Source organism: Hypomesus transpacificus, chromosome 13 (genome assembly GCF_021917145.1).
Source record: "Hypomesus transpacificus isolate Combined female chromosome 13, fHypTra1, whole genome shotgun sequence".
Taxonomy (NCBI): Eukaryota; Metazoa; Chordata; class Actinopteri; order Osmeriformes; family Osmeridae; genus Hypomesus; species Hypomesus transpacificus.
The window spans coordinates 12586633-12602310 of NC_061072.1; the positions used below are offsets into that span (position 1 = coordinate 12586633).

Consider the following 15678-nt stretch of genomic DNA (forward strand, 5'->3'; position numbering starts at 1 on the left):
GCAAACGACAGCAGGCACCTCACTAGATTCACTTATGCGTTAGCCAATGAACTAGGCAATTTAAAATTTAATTTTGCAGTCTGATAAACCTACCTGTTGAGTTCTAATTATGTTGATTGACCCAAACATAAAGTTAATAGTTATATGATTACTGTATAACAACCCCAATGTCATTTATTGAGCAGCTATGAGGTTTGTGTGGGGTAGTTATTCATTAAGCCTATACCTGGAAGGTTTGATACCAGCCAACCATTGGAACCACTATTAGACAACAGAAATCCAGTTCTCACAACATGTTCTATGTGAACAGTTTCCCATGCTGGCCTCACCTACAGGATACAGTCTTATCAACAGGAACACAGAGGCATCCTCAGCTTGCCTCAAAGACTGATGTTTCTCGAAGTAGTTAACTTTCGCAGGTGGCAAGCGAGAACCATGGAACAACCATCTAACACTTCCCCAGACCACACACCAGTATCAATATGTAAATGCCCCCCTCCCCCATGCATACACACACACACACGTGTGTGTGTGTGTAAAACCGCTCCTTCCAGCCAACACCCTTCCTCATCTACTAAGAGCAGACTCATGTTTTTTCTGTTCACATGAACATAGTTACAGTCCGGATTAATATGTGACAGTATGATGGCAAGTCAGCATGGACCAATAGGACAGAACCTGTTCACTTATGTTCCAATTTTAAGAAACAGGATGATATACAGGATAGAATGAGAGATAGAAAATTAGAAGTAGAAGAGAGAGAAGAGAGAGAGAGAGAGAGGAGAGAGGAGAGGAGAGAGAGAGAGAGAGGAGGAGAGAGAGAGGAGAGAGGAGAGAGAGAGAGAGAGAAGAGAGAGAGAGAGAGAGAAAGAGAGAGAGAGAGAGAGAGAGAGAGAGAGAGAGAGAGAGAGAGAAGGAGGAAAGTTTGTCTGAAGGCATGTCTGTAAGATTGTTGTCAGAGCTGTATATGGTCTGCTCTGTCTTCTGCTGCTACTGCCCACTTGTCTCTTTAACACAGACTGGTATGCATAGAGACTGGCCCAGAGACAGAGCTAGTAAGACTGGTCTCTGTGGACACCACCGCCCAGAGATGAATCCCCATGCCCAGCCCAGACATGGAACTGAAGTCCCTGGTTTTTGACGTATTTGATGGGGCTGCAGTCCTGTTTTGGTGCTTCGACCGGCCACATGGGAGTGAATACCTGATCAAGAAACACACACACTGGCCAAACATCCGTCCTGTCAGAGGGATGTGTTTCCATGTCTGTCTCAACATGAGATTGCATCAAGTTCACTGCTTTTGGTAGAGCAGTTCTCTCTCTTCTCCCTCTCTAGCCTTTTTCTTTTGCTGCCTTTTCATGATATTACATCTTCCAGTCTCTCTTTTTCTGGTTTGTTTTCTCTTTTTTCTCAGGCTTTCTCTTTATCCCTCTTTTCTGCTCCTCTGTTTCGTCCCAAGATAAACAGACTCTGTTCTGAGGCATGCCAGCTATTTGCCATTAGAAGTCCACAAAGTTTGGACACTGTTCAGATATGGGTCCCAAAAGGGAGGCAAGATTACATTTTTAGTCTGCACTCCATCTTTTACTCTTTCAGTCATCTTTCGGTCTGACTGGCTCTCGCTTTGACTGACTTTCATCATATCTCTCTCTCACACACACACGTTATCTCTATATGTACCCCTCTTATGTCTCTTATATTAGTCAGAAGTCTTGTGAACACAAACACAGTTTTGACACCCAATGTTGACACCCTATATTTGACCCGTTGTCCCTTCCATAATACATCAATGTCACAGTTACAGACTGCATATCAATTCCTCATCAGTCTTTGTGTCTGCCCTGAATTTCATCTGAATATCATCTCATCATATCAGTATGGAGAAACCATTGGTTCTCAGGCCTCAGCTCTGGCTAAACATCTGCTCCATTCTCCAGGGAAAATCCTTCTCTCTCTCTCTCTCTCTTTCTCTCTGTGTCTGTCTCCCTCTCTCTCACACATACACACACAGGGCAATCATTGAAGCATTCACTCAAACACATAAGGCAACATGCTCCCAATAATACATTCTTGCTTATCAAGTGTATATTTAGAGTGTAAGTGTGTGTCCAGCTTGCTATGTTCCAACATTGAAATCACTGTCAATCACCCTGCCAGACAATTTCGGTGCACAGCCTGGCTCAGGTCCAGATGTGAACCTAGCTAACACTGTTTGTATAACAGTGTATCTTTATATGTGTGTTTGTGTACGTCTGCATGTGTGTCTGTTTCTCTGTCTGCCTGTTCTCTCTCGCCACATTTCTATCCCTCCCTCCCTCCTTCTCTCTGAGCGGCCAGCCTCTTCTTGTGTTCCGGCCCATCAGGACTGTGTGTGCTGTCTGACCGGCCGGTGACAACCACCACCCTCCTCCATGGGAAGTGACCAACTAGTGAGGTGAGACAAGTCCCTGTCATTCCCCTGTGGCCCAGTGAAATAGACACACACACACACACTTTGTGTTTAGACTAGGCCACCATTGCTATGTGGAGATAGAGATCACTGTTTGGCTTTCTGAGCACGATGAAGGGGTAATTACCCTGTAACCATGTATCCAGAGGAAAAACAACTACCAACAACCAAGAAGGAAGGTGAGTGAGAAATAACAAGTAAAAGTCGACAAAATGGAAGAGACATTTTGAAAAGGAGAGAAAGGAGGCAATGGGCTGGTACTCGGCTTTCTCCAGTGGACTCACTACATGTTTTTATTTTGTAAGTTATGTTTCCCTGTGTGTGTGTGCTTCCAACACCCCCCCCCCCCCTTCCTCGACTTTCTTGTAGCACAAGAGGGTGTTTTCAGACATGTGACAGTTTTGGTCTGGTCTTTTAACTGTTATGGCCCTGCCAGTAACATGGTTCTGGTCCTGGTCTTTGTTACTGTGTACTGGTGTGTTGTCACCAGTTCTCCCTAGTGTCTGAACAGGGCAGCTCACATTACAAAGACCTATGGCTGAGCGAACGGAGTAAGGAAAACAAGAGAGGTGAGGAGAGGAAGTCAAGGAGAAGTGAACTTTTCAAAAAAGGTTAATATGAAATATACGGAGATGGAAGGAGAAGGATGTGGGGTGTTCCAGGCTAGAGGAACAGGATTGGATTTTCCCAGACACAAAAAAGGATGACTTTCCAGGAATTCTGCATAGAAAGTAATATCCTCCAGACATAATAAAGTTATTTCCATCAAGATAAAGTTTGGGGATTTAGTATGCCAACAGTACCAGTAATTATTTTCTTGATGGTTAGCTAGAATTATTCCAAAATGAATCCAAGGGCTCCCCTCACAAATGTAACCTTGGATTTAATAGCAAGGTCAAACAGACTTACTTTGTGTTGTATGCGTGTATTAAACTGAATGAAATCATGCTTCTCACATCACTTAAAAACTCACTTAAATGCAGCACTTAATTAAGGGTAGTAACAGGTCATGCATTGTACAGTCAGTATTTATCGTTCCCCCAGTTGCAGGGCCTTAGTCCTCCAAGGTTGCTAGGAGCTGCTGTTCAGAGGCCCAGACTAACATGACTCCTGGAATAACAGCAGCTACTGTGTTGGTTGGAAGACTGGAGCAAAGCTGTCTAGTGAATCCTGTCCTGGACACAGGTGCACATTTTCCTGGAGTAAGATATACACTGCAGTCTCTTGGAAGGAGAAAATCCTAAATGTCTTGTTTTCATGAAGTCTGACCATGGTAGAAGGTCCTACAGTAACTACCAGCATAAAAGAGTGTGAGAGCTATGGCGAGAGACAAGGAGTGAGACTTCATTTCTTTGGCATGGAAGATTTGCTCCCTGTTTTTCCTTAAACATTTTTGTAATGGAGCATTAAGAGACCCGGAAAACCAGTCAGGCAGCTAGCCTGTCTGTCTGTAAGACGGTAATACAGCGTATCAACCAGCCAATTAGTTTGTCAACCAGATAGGGATCAATCCAGTCAATGATCCAGCCTGTCATTTTCAGTTGGTCAGTTTTTCTTCTAGTCTGTAGCAGGAGAGGTGGGTGGAGGAACACAGAGGAGTCAGGAGAGGAGGGTGGAGGAACACAGAGGAGTCAGGAGAGGAGGGTGGAGGAACACAGAGGAGTCAGGAGAGGAGGGTGGAGGAACACAGAGGAGTCAGGAGAGGAGGGTGGAGGAACAGAGGAGTCAGGAAAGGAGGGTGGAGGAACAGAGGAGTCAGGAGAGGAGGGTGGAGGAACACAGAGGAGTCAAGAGAGAAGGGTGGAGGAACACAGAGGAGTCAGGAGAGGAGGGTGGAGGAACACAGAGGAGTCAGGAGAGAAGGGTGGAGGAACACAGAGGAGTCAGGAGAGGAGGGTGGAGGAACAGAGAGGAGTCAGGAGAGAAGGGTGGAGGAACACAGAGGAGTCAGGAGAGGAGGGTGGAGGAACAGAGAGGAGTCAGGAGAGGAGGGTGGAGGAACAGAGGAGTCAGGAGAGAAGGGTGGAGGAACACAGAGGAGTCAGGAGAGGAGGGTGGAGGAACAGAGGAGTCAGGAGAGGAGGGTGGAGGAACAGAGGAGTCAGGAGAGGAGGGTGGAGGAACACAGAGGAGTCAGGAGAGGAGGGTGGAGGAACACAGAGGAGTCAGGAGAGGAGGGTGGAGGAACAGAGGAGTCAGGAGAGGAGGGTGGAGGAACACAGAGGAGTCAGGAGAGGAGGGTGGAGGAACACAGAGGAGTCAGGAGAGGAGGGTGGAGGAACAGAGAGGAGTCAGGAGAGGAGGGTGGAGGAACAGAGGAGTCAGGAGAGGAGGGTGGAGGAACACAGAGGAGTCAGGAGAGGAGGGTGGAGGAACACAGAGGAGTCAGGAGAGGAGGGTGGAGGAACAGAGGAGTCAGGAGAGGAGGGTGGAGGAACAGAGGAGTCAGGAGAGGAGGGTGGAGGAACACAGAGGAGTCAGGAGAGGAGGGTGGAGGAACAGAGAGGAGTCAGGAGAGGAGGGTGGAGGAACAGAGAGGAGTCAGGAGAGGAGGGGGCCGTTGAGGGCGGAGGTGTAGACATTGGTATTTGTTTGGACTGTGTTCTTATTTCCGTGAATTCTGACCCGTCAGGAAGCGTGACTGGGAGTGAAGACAATAGGCTATTGTGACGTTCAGCTTTATGTGCATGTTAGCCTCAAACAGGAAAATGTAGTGAAAAATGCATAAACACAAAACCACACGCACGCAAATTTGAAACCCAAAATAGCAATGCTCTAATTGCACACCTCACATTCTCCAAACTGCATTGACCTTGCTTCCTATAGGTATGTCCCTCACTTTAACAGCTTTCGAAAGCCCTGGATCCCACAGCATCGGAAGACTGACCCCATATCGTTAATGTCCAAGTGAAGGTGTTGGTTCTAAGGCTAAGCTCTGGGCCCTCTGCTCAGGGGTGGGAGGTAGAGGAACAGGAGCCCCCTCCATTGAAGCCAGTATCTGGAGGAGGGATAACCAATAGAGCTTAAACTGCATGTGTGTTTACTTTGTGTGAGCCATTTGTGGTGTGTGTCTGAGGCCCCTTGGGATGAAAAGGGTTGGGTCAGGAGTGGGTGCTGGTTTTGTGAGGGATGTGTGTGTGACCTTTGATCTGTGTGTTTGGACCACTGACCTGAGAGTCTAAACTGGTGTGAGGCCTCCTTTCTAAGTCTAACTTCACTCACAAACACACATACCTAGTTACATACACATATCCATGCAAACAGCTCACACATACACTACATATACCCACCCTCACTTTAATACCAATTTCCTTGTCATAGATCAGGTTCTCCACAGTTTGCCAGCATGTGGATAACACCATAACACAACTGTGTCCCTCTGTTTGTGATGAAGGCATCTGTGTGTGTTTGTTTTCACAGTCTAATTAGTAGTGAACATGTGGCGGAGAGTGGCATCTTAATGATACTGTGTGTGTGTGTGTGTTTGTGGCTGTAGGCATGGAAATAGCGTTGTGTGGTCATTCATTCCTGGGCGAGATAGACTGTCATCTTCTAGAGCACAGAGAAAGAGAGAGGGGTCTGAGGCAAGGATGCCAGGCAGACTCTCAGGCAAAAAGGGTGAAGTGCGTAGTCCCTCATGTTTGACTGGACGAGACTATGATGGCTGTGTTGTTCCTGGGATAGCTGTGTTTGCGGTCTAGGGCAGCGGGAGCAAGGAAGAAGGGAAAGAGAGAGGGGTAGAAAGAGGACTGGAGAAAGAGGTAAAGGAACGAGAGGAAAGAGAGAGACAAAGAAGGAAATCGGGTGTTAGACAAAGAACCACCACATAAATAGACACAGGGGGCTTCCTTATATAGCTCCACAACTCAGAACAGAGAGAGGCAAGGGTTATTTTATAGCACCAGATCCACAATTAGTTTATTCTAACGTGCAGTACAGAGTGCAAGGAATCCTTCTTTTTGCCATAAGACCCTCTTAACCTGTCAACCTGCATGTTTGATAGAGCTCACTGACCATAAATGATTCTTTCAGCTGCTCTGTTTAAAGTCCACTGCACTCTCCAAGCAATCACTGCACGCCTCAATACAACCTACAAAGTTATGCCACAAATGACCATACAATTATAGTGTTAAAAGGCCATGAAAACATAGACTTGTGCATGCACGCATGCACAGACATGCATAATCACAAGCACAAGTGTTACTTGTGATGTCTGGGACATTGAGGAGCACAGGTTGACATGAAGAACACCCTCCATCTGTGTGTAGTATATTCTGAGCTGTTAGCAGGAGTTTTTTCCTTCTGTGGGTTGGAATTTAGCTTAGGCCTGAAGCCACAGTGTAGCTTTGGAGCTAGGCATGCAGGCTTTCTATGCTGCCCAACTAAAAACAGGCGGGCTCCCCTCCTCTCCTTCTCTGTCCTCACTTCATAACCCCTACCTCTTCCCTGTTTAAGAGGTCTTCCTACCTTCAAAATGCCATTTACTGGACTGTCCTGTATTTTATTAGTTAACATTTTCCAAGGACATGAGTTTTGATGTACAGAACTGTAATTGTATAAGTATGAATGGTTTATTAACAATATGAATGGTTTAATAATATAGTCTTTGAGTATGTCAGGAAAGAGTATTTTAATTTAAAAAAAACGAATGTTCAGAAATATGCAGGATGTGTAATTTCACCATCAAAGTGGTGATAGATTATTTTTTGAAGTTCTCTGGTCTCACTGGCATATCTGGATATATTTACAAATCTTCTAATTATATGTGTGGTTTTGGGCTACAGTGGAAGATATACTTAGCATGATGTTATGAGAGAGAAGATAAAATGCTGAGCTCACAGAGTGTATGTGTGTGCACATTTTGCAAATCAGACTCGTATTGTAAAACTCCACTTCAATATGAGATTGAGAATGGCCCACTATGTTAAATTACATTGTATGTGATGTGTTGTAGTTTATAATTCCATTATCATTGAAGGTCAACTAAACTAGTAGTTTGAAAAAGAAGAAACATTTTGTCTCATTGTCTCCAAAGTTTATTTGTTTGTAAATAACAGAATAAATCTGTGAGCGTGTGCTTATGGGTGAGAAAAATAATGTGAAAGACAAAGCAAGGGAGCGGGAGAAATAAGGATGGAAAGTTTGAGATAAAAGTGTTTTACCTCTTTGAATCCCACCCAGAATACCAGAGTGACAACACCATAGTCTTAACAGCCGTGCCGGGCTAAACCTCTGTCCTGCCAAGGTTTCAACTTAAGAATCCCTGCAAAATTCAGTATGTCTGGTTGGAGGACTACCTATAGAGTAGCAGCACCTACCATTCTTTAAATCTTACCCTCAGCCATTACAGACCTGGTATTTCCTGTGGGAGGGGATAAATTCCTTGGGCAGGCAACTCTACTTCCTGTCTCGGTTCATACCCCGCCTAAAGACATACTTCCTGCCTCAGCAAACCCTCCCTCCTTCCCTCCTCTCCCCAGATCACCATCCCTTGCCTATCACCCTTCCTCATTCCCTTACACAAGCCCACCCTCTTCTCCTCCCCTGTCTTCTTTCCCTCCTTCCCCTTTCAATCACATACAATTCTCTACAAGGTTTCATGCATAAAAGTTATAGGAATACCCTAGTTACATGCAGCTCCTCCTTTGTGGTTATGTGTGTATACAAGTGGAATAATAGGTGTAATTTGGTGGATTTTCCCATGAAGTAAGCAAGCAGGTGCACCCAAATCTGGTAGGGATGTTTAAAGAAGCAGTGTCATATGAAAGGGTTGGTGGAGGAGGGGGAGCATGCTGGAAAGGAAAGATAGAGGACTCAAAATGGAAGAGTTGACAGTGAAATGGAACATTAAAGAAAAACATGTTTTAATATACTGCGTGACTACACAAAAGACTCTTACAGATGTTGAGGGCTGTTGACCAATCAACTGATCACTGTTCTTGGCAGACAACTATGATACTGTGACAGATAGTGATCAGTTTCTCCCGTTTCTACTGTTTAGCATTGGTCTTTTAGAAACTATGTGTTGCTGCTCTCTGCTGGCCAACAAAAACAGGCGGGTGAATATTATGCTAAGTAGCTAGACTCAGGGAGCAACTAGCCTTACACGATTTTGGTTGGTTTACACATACTGTACATGCCAATACAAGTGGATGGTAATTATATTGAAAGTCTTTGATTTTTTTTACAAATCATGGTACACAAGATGTATGTTAAATTAAATATGGTTACACTGTTACCTACAATAATATTGACACAAAATTCCCCTCATAATGACAGCAGTAATGCACGTTCCATTCAGAACTACAAGTAGGCCTACAGCATTTATAAATGCTAAAGGCAGGGTAGGTAATGTTGAGACACACTTTTGGTCATATTTGCTGAAATAAACTTCACATCCTGACCTGCAACCAATAAATCTAAAGGTTTGACTGTAAAATTAAATCATGCTCATGCAATTGCTCATGATATTAAACCCATATCAAATAGATTAAATGTTTGGTTTAAACATGTTGGATCTTGGTCTGGGTTTCCAGTAGATGAACACACACTCACTTAACAAAACTGGTCCTCCAGGGCACTGTGCTGGTCCGTGATGGCTGAAACTCTCTGAGTGGTATTCTCCAGTTGTTCAACAGCCTTCTTGATGTCAGGTTCTTGCATCAGGAAATTCTTATCATCTTCAGTTTTAAACAAAAGGTCCACAATCTCAGTCATCACATTGAGCAATGGCTTAAGCAGAATTACTTTAGAAAAGCTCACCATCTTGGCAACTTCAACTTTACCAGAAAGGATGCCCAAAATGTTTACTGCCTTTCTTAGCGCCATCTGAAAATCTGATACTTCTATTCGCCTACTCTTCACCTCTTCCAGTTGATTTTTAATCTGGAGGATCTTGTTCTTACAAAAGGAAATATTGCTTTCAGTTTTTTGTTTCTCTTTCTTTTTTATGTCCAACTCTTCAGTACAGGAATCAACCAAGGATTTAAAGTTGTCCCTCTCTTCTCGTGCTCGCCTGGCATTTCTGTCAGCTCTTTCCATGTCATCTTGAGCAGCTATAGCTATGATAGGACCTGTGAGAAAACATATGATAGTTAAAGAACGTATGCTATGCTTTCATTCGGGTTTGATGCTGTGCATGATTTGTATTAGTTCTCACTCATTGTTTAGTTTACAATCTCTATTCCAAACATCAAATATTAATTGATCTTTATTTAAAAAGTCTTAAAACTTCAAACCTATACTTTGACATAATTTATTTACATTTAGTCATTTAGCAGACTCTCTTATCCAGAGTGACTTACAGTAAGTACAGGGACATTCCCCGAGGCAAGTAGGGTTAAGTGCCTTGCCCAGGGACAGAACGTCATCGAACCGGCAACCTTCTGATTGGTAGCCCGATTCCCTAACAGCTCAGCCGCCTGACCCCCCATTTATAGGCCTAGTATTCATTTTGTTATCAACACATTCTGTTATCAAACAACTGACCCAGCTAACAAAAACATAACAGACATTTGTGATGTTCCTTTAAGGTCTTTACAGAGGTAATGAATGTCACAGCCTGTTTGGGACGTTACACAACGTTCCCCTAAGATCTGTTCTCTATCAAAAAAGTGTTGTTGTATTTCATAAGCTATGTAGAGGAATCAAACCACAAGATTAGTCATAAAGTCACAGTGAGTCATAAAGTCACCACTGTCTGTGGTGACTTCTGCAGTGTCATCTGCAAACTTGCAAACCTCCACATTTTCCAATTCAATGTCTGATTTATTATTTTGGCTCACTTATTCTAGTAAGTAAATTGCACTTCAATGTAATAATCCATGTTAATTTAAGTGTTATCTAACAAATCATACAATTGGTATACATTGTACTCAATAAACTGTGATTATACTAGTCATTAATCTAGCCACAATGTGTTAAAATAGCAATCATACCTGTGATCCATCCAACTATGGGAATTACTGTAATCCCAATTCCAATATTCCTTTTAATTTCACTTTCCCTTTCTTTTTCCCTCCAGTTATCCAGACACCTTTGGGAGGACTTCATGTTCTCCTCAGCTCTATCAAGAGCTTCCTTACGAACTTTCAAGTTGTCTTCTGCAGCTTTATGTTCAATCTTCAGGTCATCCATTTTAGCCTTAAAGTCTGTACACTCAGACTCTAGCTTCCCTTTCCTAAGTGTCAGCTGCTCAGTGCACTCATCCACTCTCTTTAGTTCCCGATTGGCAAGGTTTTCAGATCTCTTTAAACACTGCACCGCATTTTTTATATTTTTGATCACAGTGCAACTCCTTGTTTGGGAACCTTTAAGTGTAAGCAACAACTCAGACATATCAGTGAGATGACGAAGTCCATTTCTCAGATCTGGTTTTAACTTTGAGAGAAAGTCCTCCCTTTTTTCTTGATAAAGCATGTTATCTGTTAAGATAGAGTATAATGACAATTTCTTCTATTTTAGTTACCACTAAAGTACAGATGCAAGTGTTGTGCCGAAAAAAGACTCCCTGTCGAAATCTTGCTTTAAGAATGAAGAATACGGTTGAAAGTTTTATAGTGGCTGCTGATCACGCTTAAGTATCCTTCACGGACGAGCAGGCGTTTCCGCAGCTGTGCGATGCATGACGATGTCGTGTCAAGCTTGCCATGCTGATTTCCTTGAAATCATATCGTTGTGAATAAATGAACCCTGCCCTTGTGACGTTTTATAAAATATGACACTCCCACTATATTTTGTATAAAGTATGCCTCTTTTAATAACCGTTCGGCAAGACTCTTGACCTACACATCGATCCTAAGCGAATATCAGCGTGTCTCCCTAGGCTACTCAGAAAGGCAAGAACCATGTAAGTCTAAAATTAAAATACTTTGTTCAGAATAATATCTCGTGCACCTTTAGTGTCTAAGTGCTTATACCCAGGGATGTAGTGGAGGCTAAACGCACGTAAACGCCGTTTCCGCACCTCCCGGTTACCACAACATCGCATTAAGACAGGGACAACGTGCTTTCAAATACGATGATGCAGGTACAAGCCAACCTTCCCGGTTCCATCTAAATAGGCCTAATGGAACGTAATAAGAAATAAATAATACAATTCATAGTTTACCCACCTCATTACCACTACACCACTGCTTATACCATACTTCTTGTTCAGTTGTGATAAATAGTGCACATGTATATTAAATGACTCGATAGCCGTTGTCTGTTCAGATTTTACTTAGGCTGACTAAATTATTTTTGCTTCTTAAGATATAGAATAAAGACGCAGCAGGGTAGATTCACATGACTTAACTTTATTCACTCCCGGAACTTTTCCCACTACTACCCCCTTGTGCCCAGACAATGTCACTATTATAGATTACACCAGAGCTCTAGATCACACACTGCTAGGCCTGCATTATCTATCTTGATTAGAAGAGTAATAATTACAGTGTGTGGTGATGGTAATGGTCCAACTTTTGTCCAAATATGCATGGAATGTGAGTCAACAATCGCAAGGAAATGCTTATAAATGTAGATATAAACATTTTTATGTTTATCAATTATATACACTTGAATGAAACCAACGTTGACAAACTAAACCTACTTTGAAATTGCAGGCATTTATTTATCAGTAAAGCTTGCTTTAGGCTCAGCACCAGAGATACAGGGCCCATTAAATACACTCAACTTTGAGACTCAGATTCATGCTGTTTTTGTTATTTTCTTCACAGCCATCATGACAACCAATAACCTAAACAAAACTATTGGTGGCGTATCAAAGGCATCCGACTGTAGGGAAGACGCAGTCATGATCTTTCAAGGGAACGCTAATTGGGAAGAGTACTTGACTCCAGCCCCACTCTCGATCGCCTTTCTGGGTGAACTTGTCTTCATCTCTGCAAAACAAGACTTCTCTATTAAAGATGGTGGACCAGTTGATGGATTCAAGTTCATTAAATACCCTGACTCCTTCCGTGCTTGCCTCATGCAGGTGTGCAATTCAGGCTGGGCAGCCTTTAACGAAGCCCACAAGAGTATGGACAAAATATGCCTCCATACTAAAAATGTTCCAGAGTACATCAAGACCGCTGTGAAGATACTTCTTCAGGATGATGATATGCTCGTTCAAAACTTCCTACCTGATACATTGGAGAGCATAGATGCAATATCCAAAGACTGTGTGCAGTTGGCTAAATCTGTTGAAGAGAGGTTCCTGCATGTTACTGATGTCATTTCAGAGCTCCTTGAAACATGCACAAGTGCCAAGCAGCAATACGGCAACCGTCTGGAAGAAGTCAGACGTATAATGGAGGAGGAAAAACTGAAGAAAGACGTGTTGGAAGAGGAAAATAAGCGAGTGGAAAAGGAAATGGCTAAACTGGACAAGCAGATGGAAGAGGCTAATGATAACTTCCAAAAAGCTATGACCAACATTCCCTCAGGCTGGGAGTGCATTGCAATGGACTTTGTTGATGGAATGGCAAAATCTGTCAACTCATTACTCTCCTTGCGAGTGTTGAAGGCAAGTGAAGGAGGCCAACAAACTATAGATGCCTTGGGTAATCCAACAAAGTCTGCAAGCAACATTTTTACCAAGTCACCTCTACTGCTTAAAACCGCTGAGACCTTGAATAGCTTTATTAAGTATGATGAAATCCAGTGGTCAAAGATCACTGATATCAAGACAGGCCAATCAAATTGTAAATGGTTGGTGAACCGAATTGAAGAAGTGATCAACATGATACAAGATGAAGACCCATCTCCAGAAAAAAAAGAAGTTGAAAACCTTTGTGAAGGGTTCATCACCATTTGCCAACATTTAGAAAAACTATCCACTGAGGGCAAAAAAGGAAAAAACAAAGAAATCGTCAAGAACATCCAACAGATACTTCTGTCTACACAGAAATTTGATTCTGCAAGCAAAAAAAATACAAATGCTCCTGCATTCCCAGTCAATTCTCCCGGAATGATGAAAATTCAAAGTGGTGGTTCAGCAAGTCAAATGGCTACAAAAAATGCTCACTTCTGCGTGGAGCAGATGAAAATCCAGCTCACCCAATCAAGAGAGTCCTATGAAAAATCCTTGGAAAGAAATGAGAAGACGAAGAGAAAACTAACGGATTGCCTCATTAAAATGAGAAACTGTGAAGTAAAGGACATTAATTTTGAAACCACCATTGAACTACTGGCTACTGGTCTTCAATCAATGGGGAGGCTTCAGGAGAAGTGGCGTAAAATGGTGCAGTTCTTCCAAATGGTGTCGAATATCATGGACACCTGTCTCAAGACCTCTCTGAATGACTTTGTTAAAACAGCCAGCAAGCCGCCTCCTCCAAACATGAAATATTCATCAAAAATGTTTTTGAAAGATATGATATATCAACAAGCATTCAAAGCATCTGACATAGCAAACATGGTGAACATGATCTCTGGAACATACACTGAGATCTCAACACTGTACCTGATGGACCGAGTCAGTAGCTTGGGAAGACTCATGACTCTGGATCCAGAAGACCCCAGTTTCCAAAGAGAGCGCAATATCCTGGCAACGTCTTGTGATAATGCTGCCGCTGAAATCCAAGAACGTGTCCTGGAAAATAAAGAGAAGTATAAGGCGAAGACCAAAGCCAGAATTGAGAAAATTGAAAGAGAGCTGAATGCAGCATTGCCTCCACCATCTGAAGAGGAGAGGAGGGAGACCAGAGAGATAGTGGCTGCTGGATTTGAGGTAGCTCCAGAGGACGAGGATCAGTTTTATTAAGTAAGAAGCATACTTTTCTTTAATTACTTGTACCAGTTTAGGCTAAAAGACACCATTTTACATCTTATCCAGAGCGACTACAGTAAGTACAGGGATATTCTCTCCTAGGCAAGTAGGGTGAAGTGCCTTGCCCAAGGACACAATGTAAGAGGCTATTTGTAAAAACACTAGTTATCTTTCACGCCTGGTCCAATTTGATTAAGCATAACATACTATCTATAAATTTACTGCAACCTTACAATATACTAAAATGCTCTCAACTGTGTCTTCAGCAAACAGTTAGAAAGTTACATTAGTAATGTAAAGTTTTCAGTCTATAAAATGCCATCACAACGACTTTATTCACCTCATCTTTCTCACTGCAACACTTCATATTAATTAGACTGATAATACTTGTTTTTCTCTAGAAACCCAGGACTCATCAAGAGCCATGATAAAGATGAAGAGGTCTGTCAATGCAGGTGAAATTTGCACGATCCAAGAAGTCAGGACGATATATAGTGTTGCCCTGTGATTAGAAGTGCAGTTCTATATAGTACACAGTTACAGCTAAGTATCATTTATTATTCATCAAGAAAAAAACATGTTTAGATAGAGTATAACTAATTCATCAAGACAAGACTAAATGTACATTTAATTTGTTTATAATTCAGTGTGAATTCCAATGTTTGTTGAAATAATCAGCAGTTAATTACTGGTTGTGGCTGACTCAGGCTGTCTGAATTTTCTTGAAAAAATTTAAAAAACATGAGGGCATTTTGTGGTGATTGCTCCCTTTTCCATCAGTTTTGAACTACCAACATCGTATGCATCACAAGCTTCATGAAGTTGGGTGAAAATAAATAAGATCAATAATTATTAATGTACATTTTCTTGTGATTTTTTTTGTGCATGCTTAGTGGAACATTACTCACTGTGGTATTCTAAACACTTAATGTAAAACTATTACAGATACTAGCTTGTTGCTTCCTTTTGTTGTCGTTAATGTTGTTTATTCTTTTTCTGCTGCTTTTAATGTTTTTTGTACCTCTGTACGGTATCCTTGAGTGCCAAGAAAGGCGCCCTGGAAATAAAATTAAAAAATTATTATTGTTAACAACCTTCATTTGATTTGATCATGGGTCTATGAATCTGAGTATATCCTTGAAATATTATGACAAAATAAATCAGTATTAAAAAGTATTATCTGGGGTCCTTCTTCCATCTCAGTAAAAATATGTTGGGTCTGATAAAACATTATTTAGATACCGCAAATACAAAACACAAATGAAAAAACGATCACAATAATAAAAGGAACATTATTTAAAATATTTCACTGAGATAAAATGGGTAGAGAATGTGTGCTCTCCTGAGTCATTATGACTTTATGCCTCCAAGCAAATAAATATGCATTAAGGTCTTTCTGACAATAGTCCTGGCTGGCTGTCCCAGTCCTTACATACTTAATCTGCAGTTAAATGCTTTACCAATGAACTATACAACT

At 42.0% G+C, this 15678-nt stretch overlaps 2 protein-coding genes across 3 annotated transcripts; one reads left to right on the top strand and one right to left on the bottom strand.

The window, feature by feature from the left end:
* Positions 1 to 7319: 7319 nt before the first annotated feature.
* On the bottom strand, positions 7320 to 11081 carry LOC124475969 (myosin heavy chain, cardiac muscle isoform-like). Its single transcript, XM_047032882.1, has 2 exons — positions 10387 to 11081; positions 7320 to 9522 (listed from the first exon to the last, which is right to left on the bottom strand). The coding sequence occupies exons 1-2, from the start codon at positions 10865 to 10867 to the stop codon at positions 9005 to 9007; spliced, it is 999 nt and encodes a 332-aa protein (XP_046888838.1). The 5' UTR covers positions 10868 to 11081; the 3' UTR covers positions 7320 to 9004.
* Positions 11082 to 11099: 18 nt separating this feature from the next.
* Positions 11100 to 15427, top strand: LOC124475968. Of its 2 annotated transcripts, none has more exons than XM_047032879.1 (3): positions 11100 to 11297; positions 12166 to 14195; positions 14603 to 15386. In XM_047032879.1, exon 2 carries the CDS (start codon positions 12171 to 12173, stop codon positions 14193 to 14195), a length of 2025 nt encoding a protein of 674 aa, XP_046888835.1. In that variant the 5' UTR covers positions 11100 to 11297; positions 12166 to 12170; the 3' UTR covers positions 14603 to 15386. The 2 variants fall into 2 exon arrangements, with proteins under 2 accessions (XP_046888835.1, XP_046888836.1); XM_047032880.1 differs by lacking the exon at positions 11100 to 11297 and adding an exon at positions 11394 to 11477 and having other exon boundaries at positions 14603 to 15427.
* The last annotated feature ends 251 nt before the right edge of the window (positions 15428 to 15678 follow it).

Bases quoted from the DNA above. Each gene is read 5' to 3' on its own strand.
- LOC124475969 (XM_047032882.1), bottom strand. From the start codon at position 10,867: ATGCTTTATCAAGAAAAAAGGGAGGACTTTCTCTCAAAGTTAAAACCA. The intron at 9,523-10,386 runs GTATGATTGCTA...GTTTTCTCACAG, and splicing joins CATAGTTGGATGGATCACAG to GTCCTATCATAGCTATAGCT.
- LOC124475968 (XM_047032879.1), top strand. From the start codon at position 12,171: ATGACAACCAATAACCTAAACAAAACTATTGGTGGCGTATCAAAGGCA.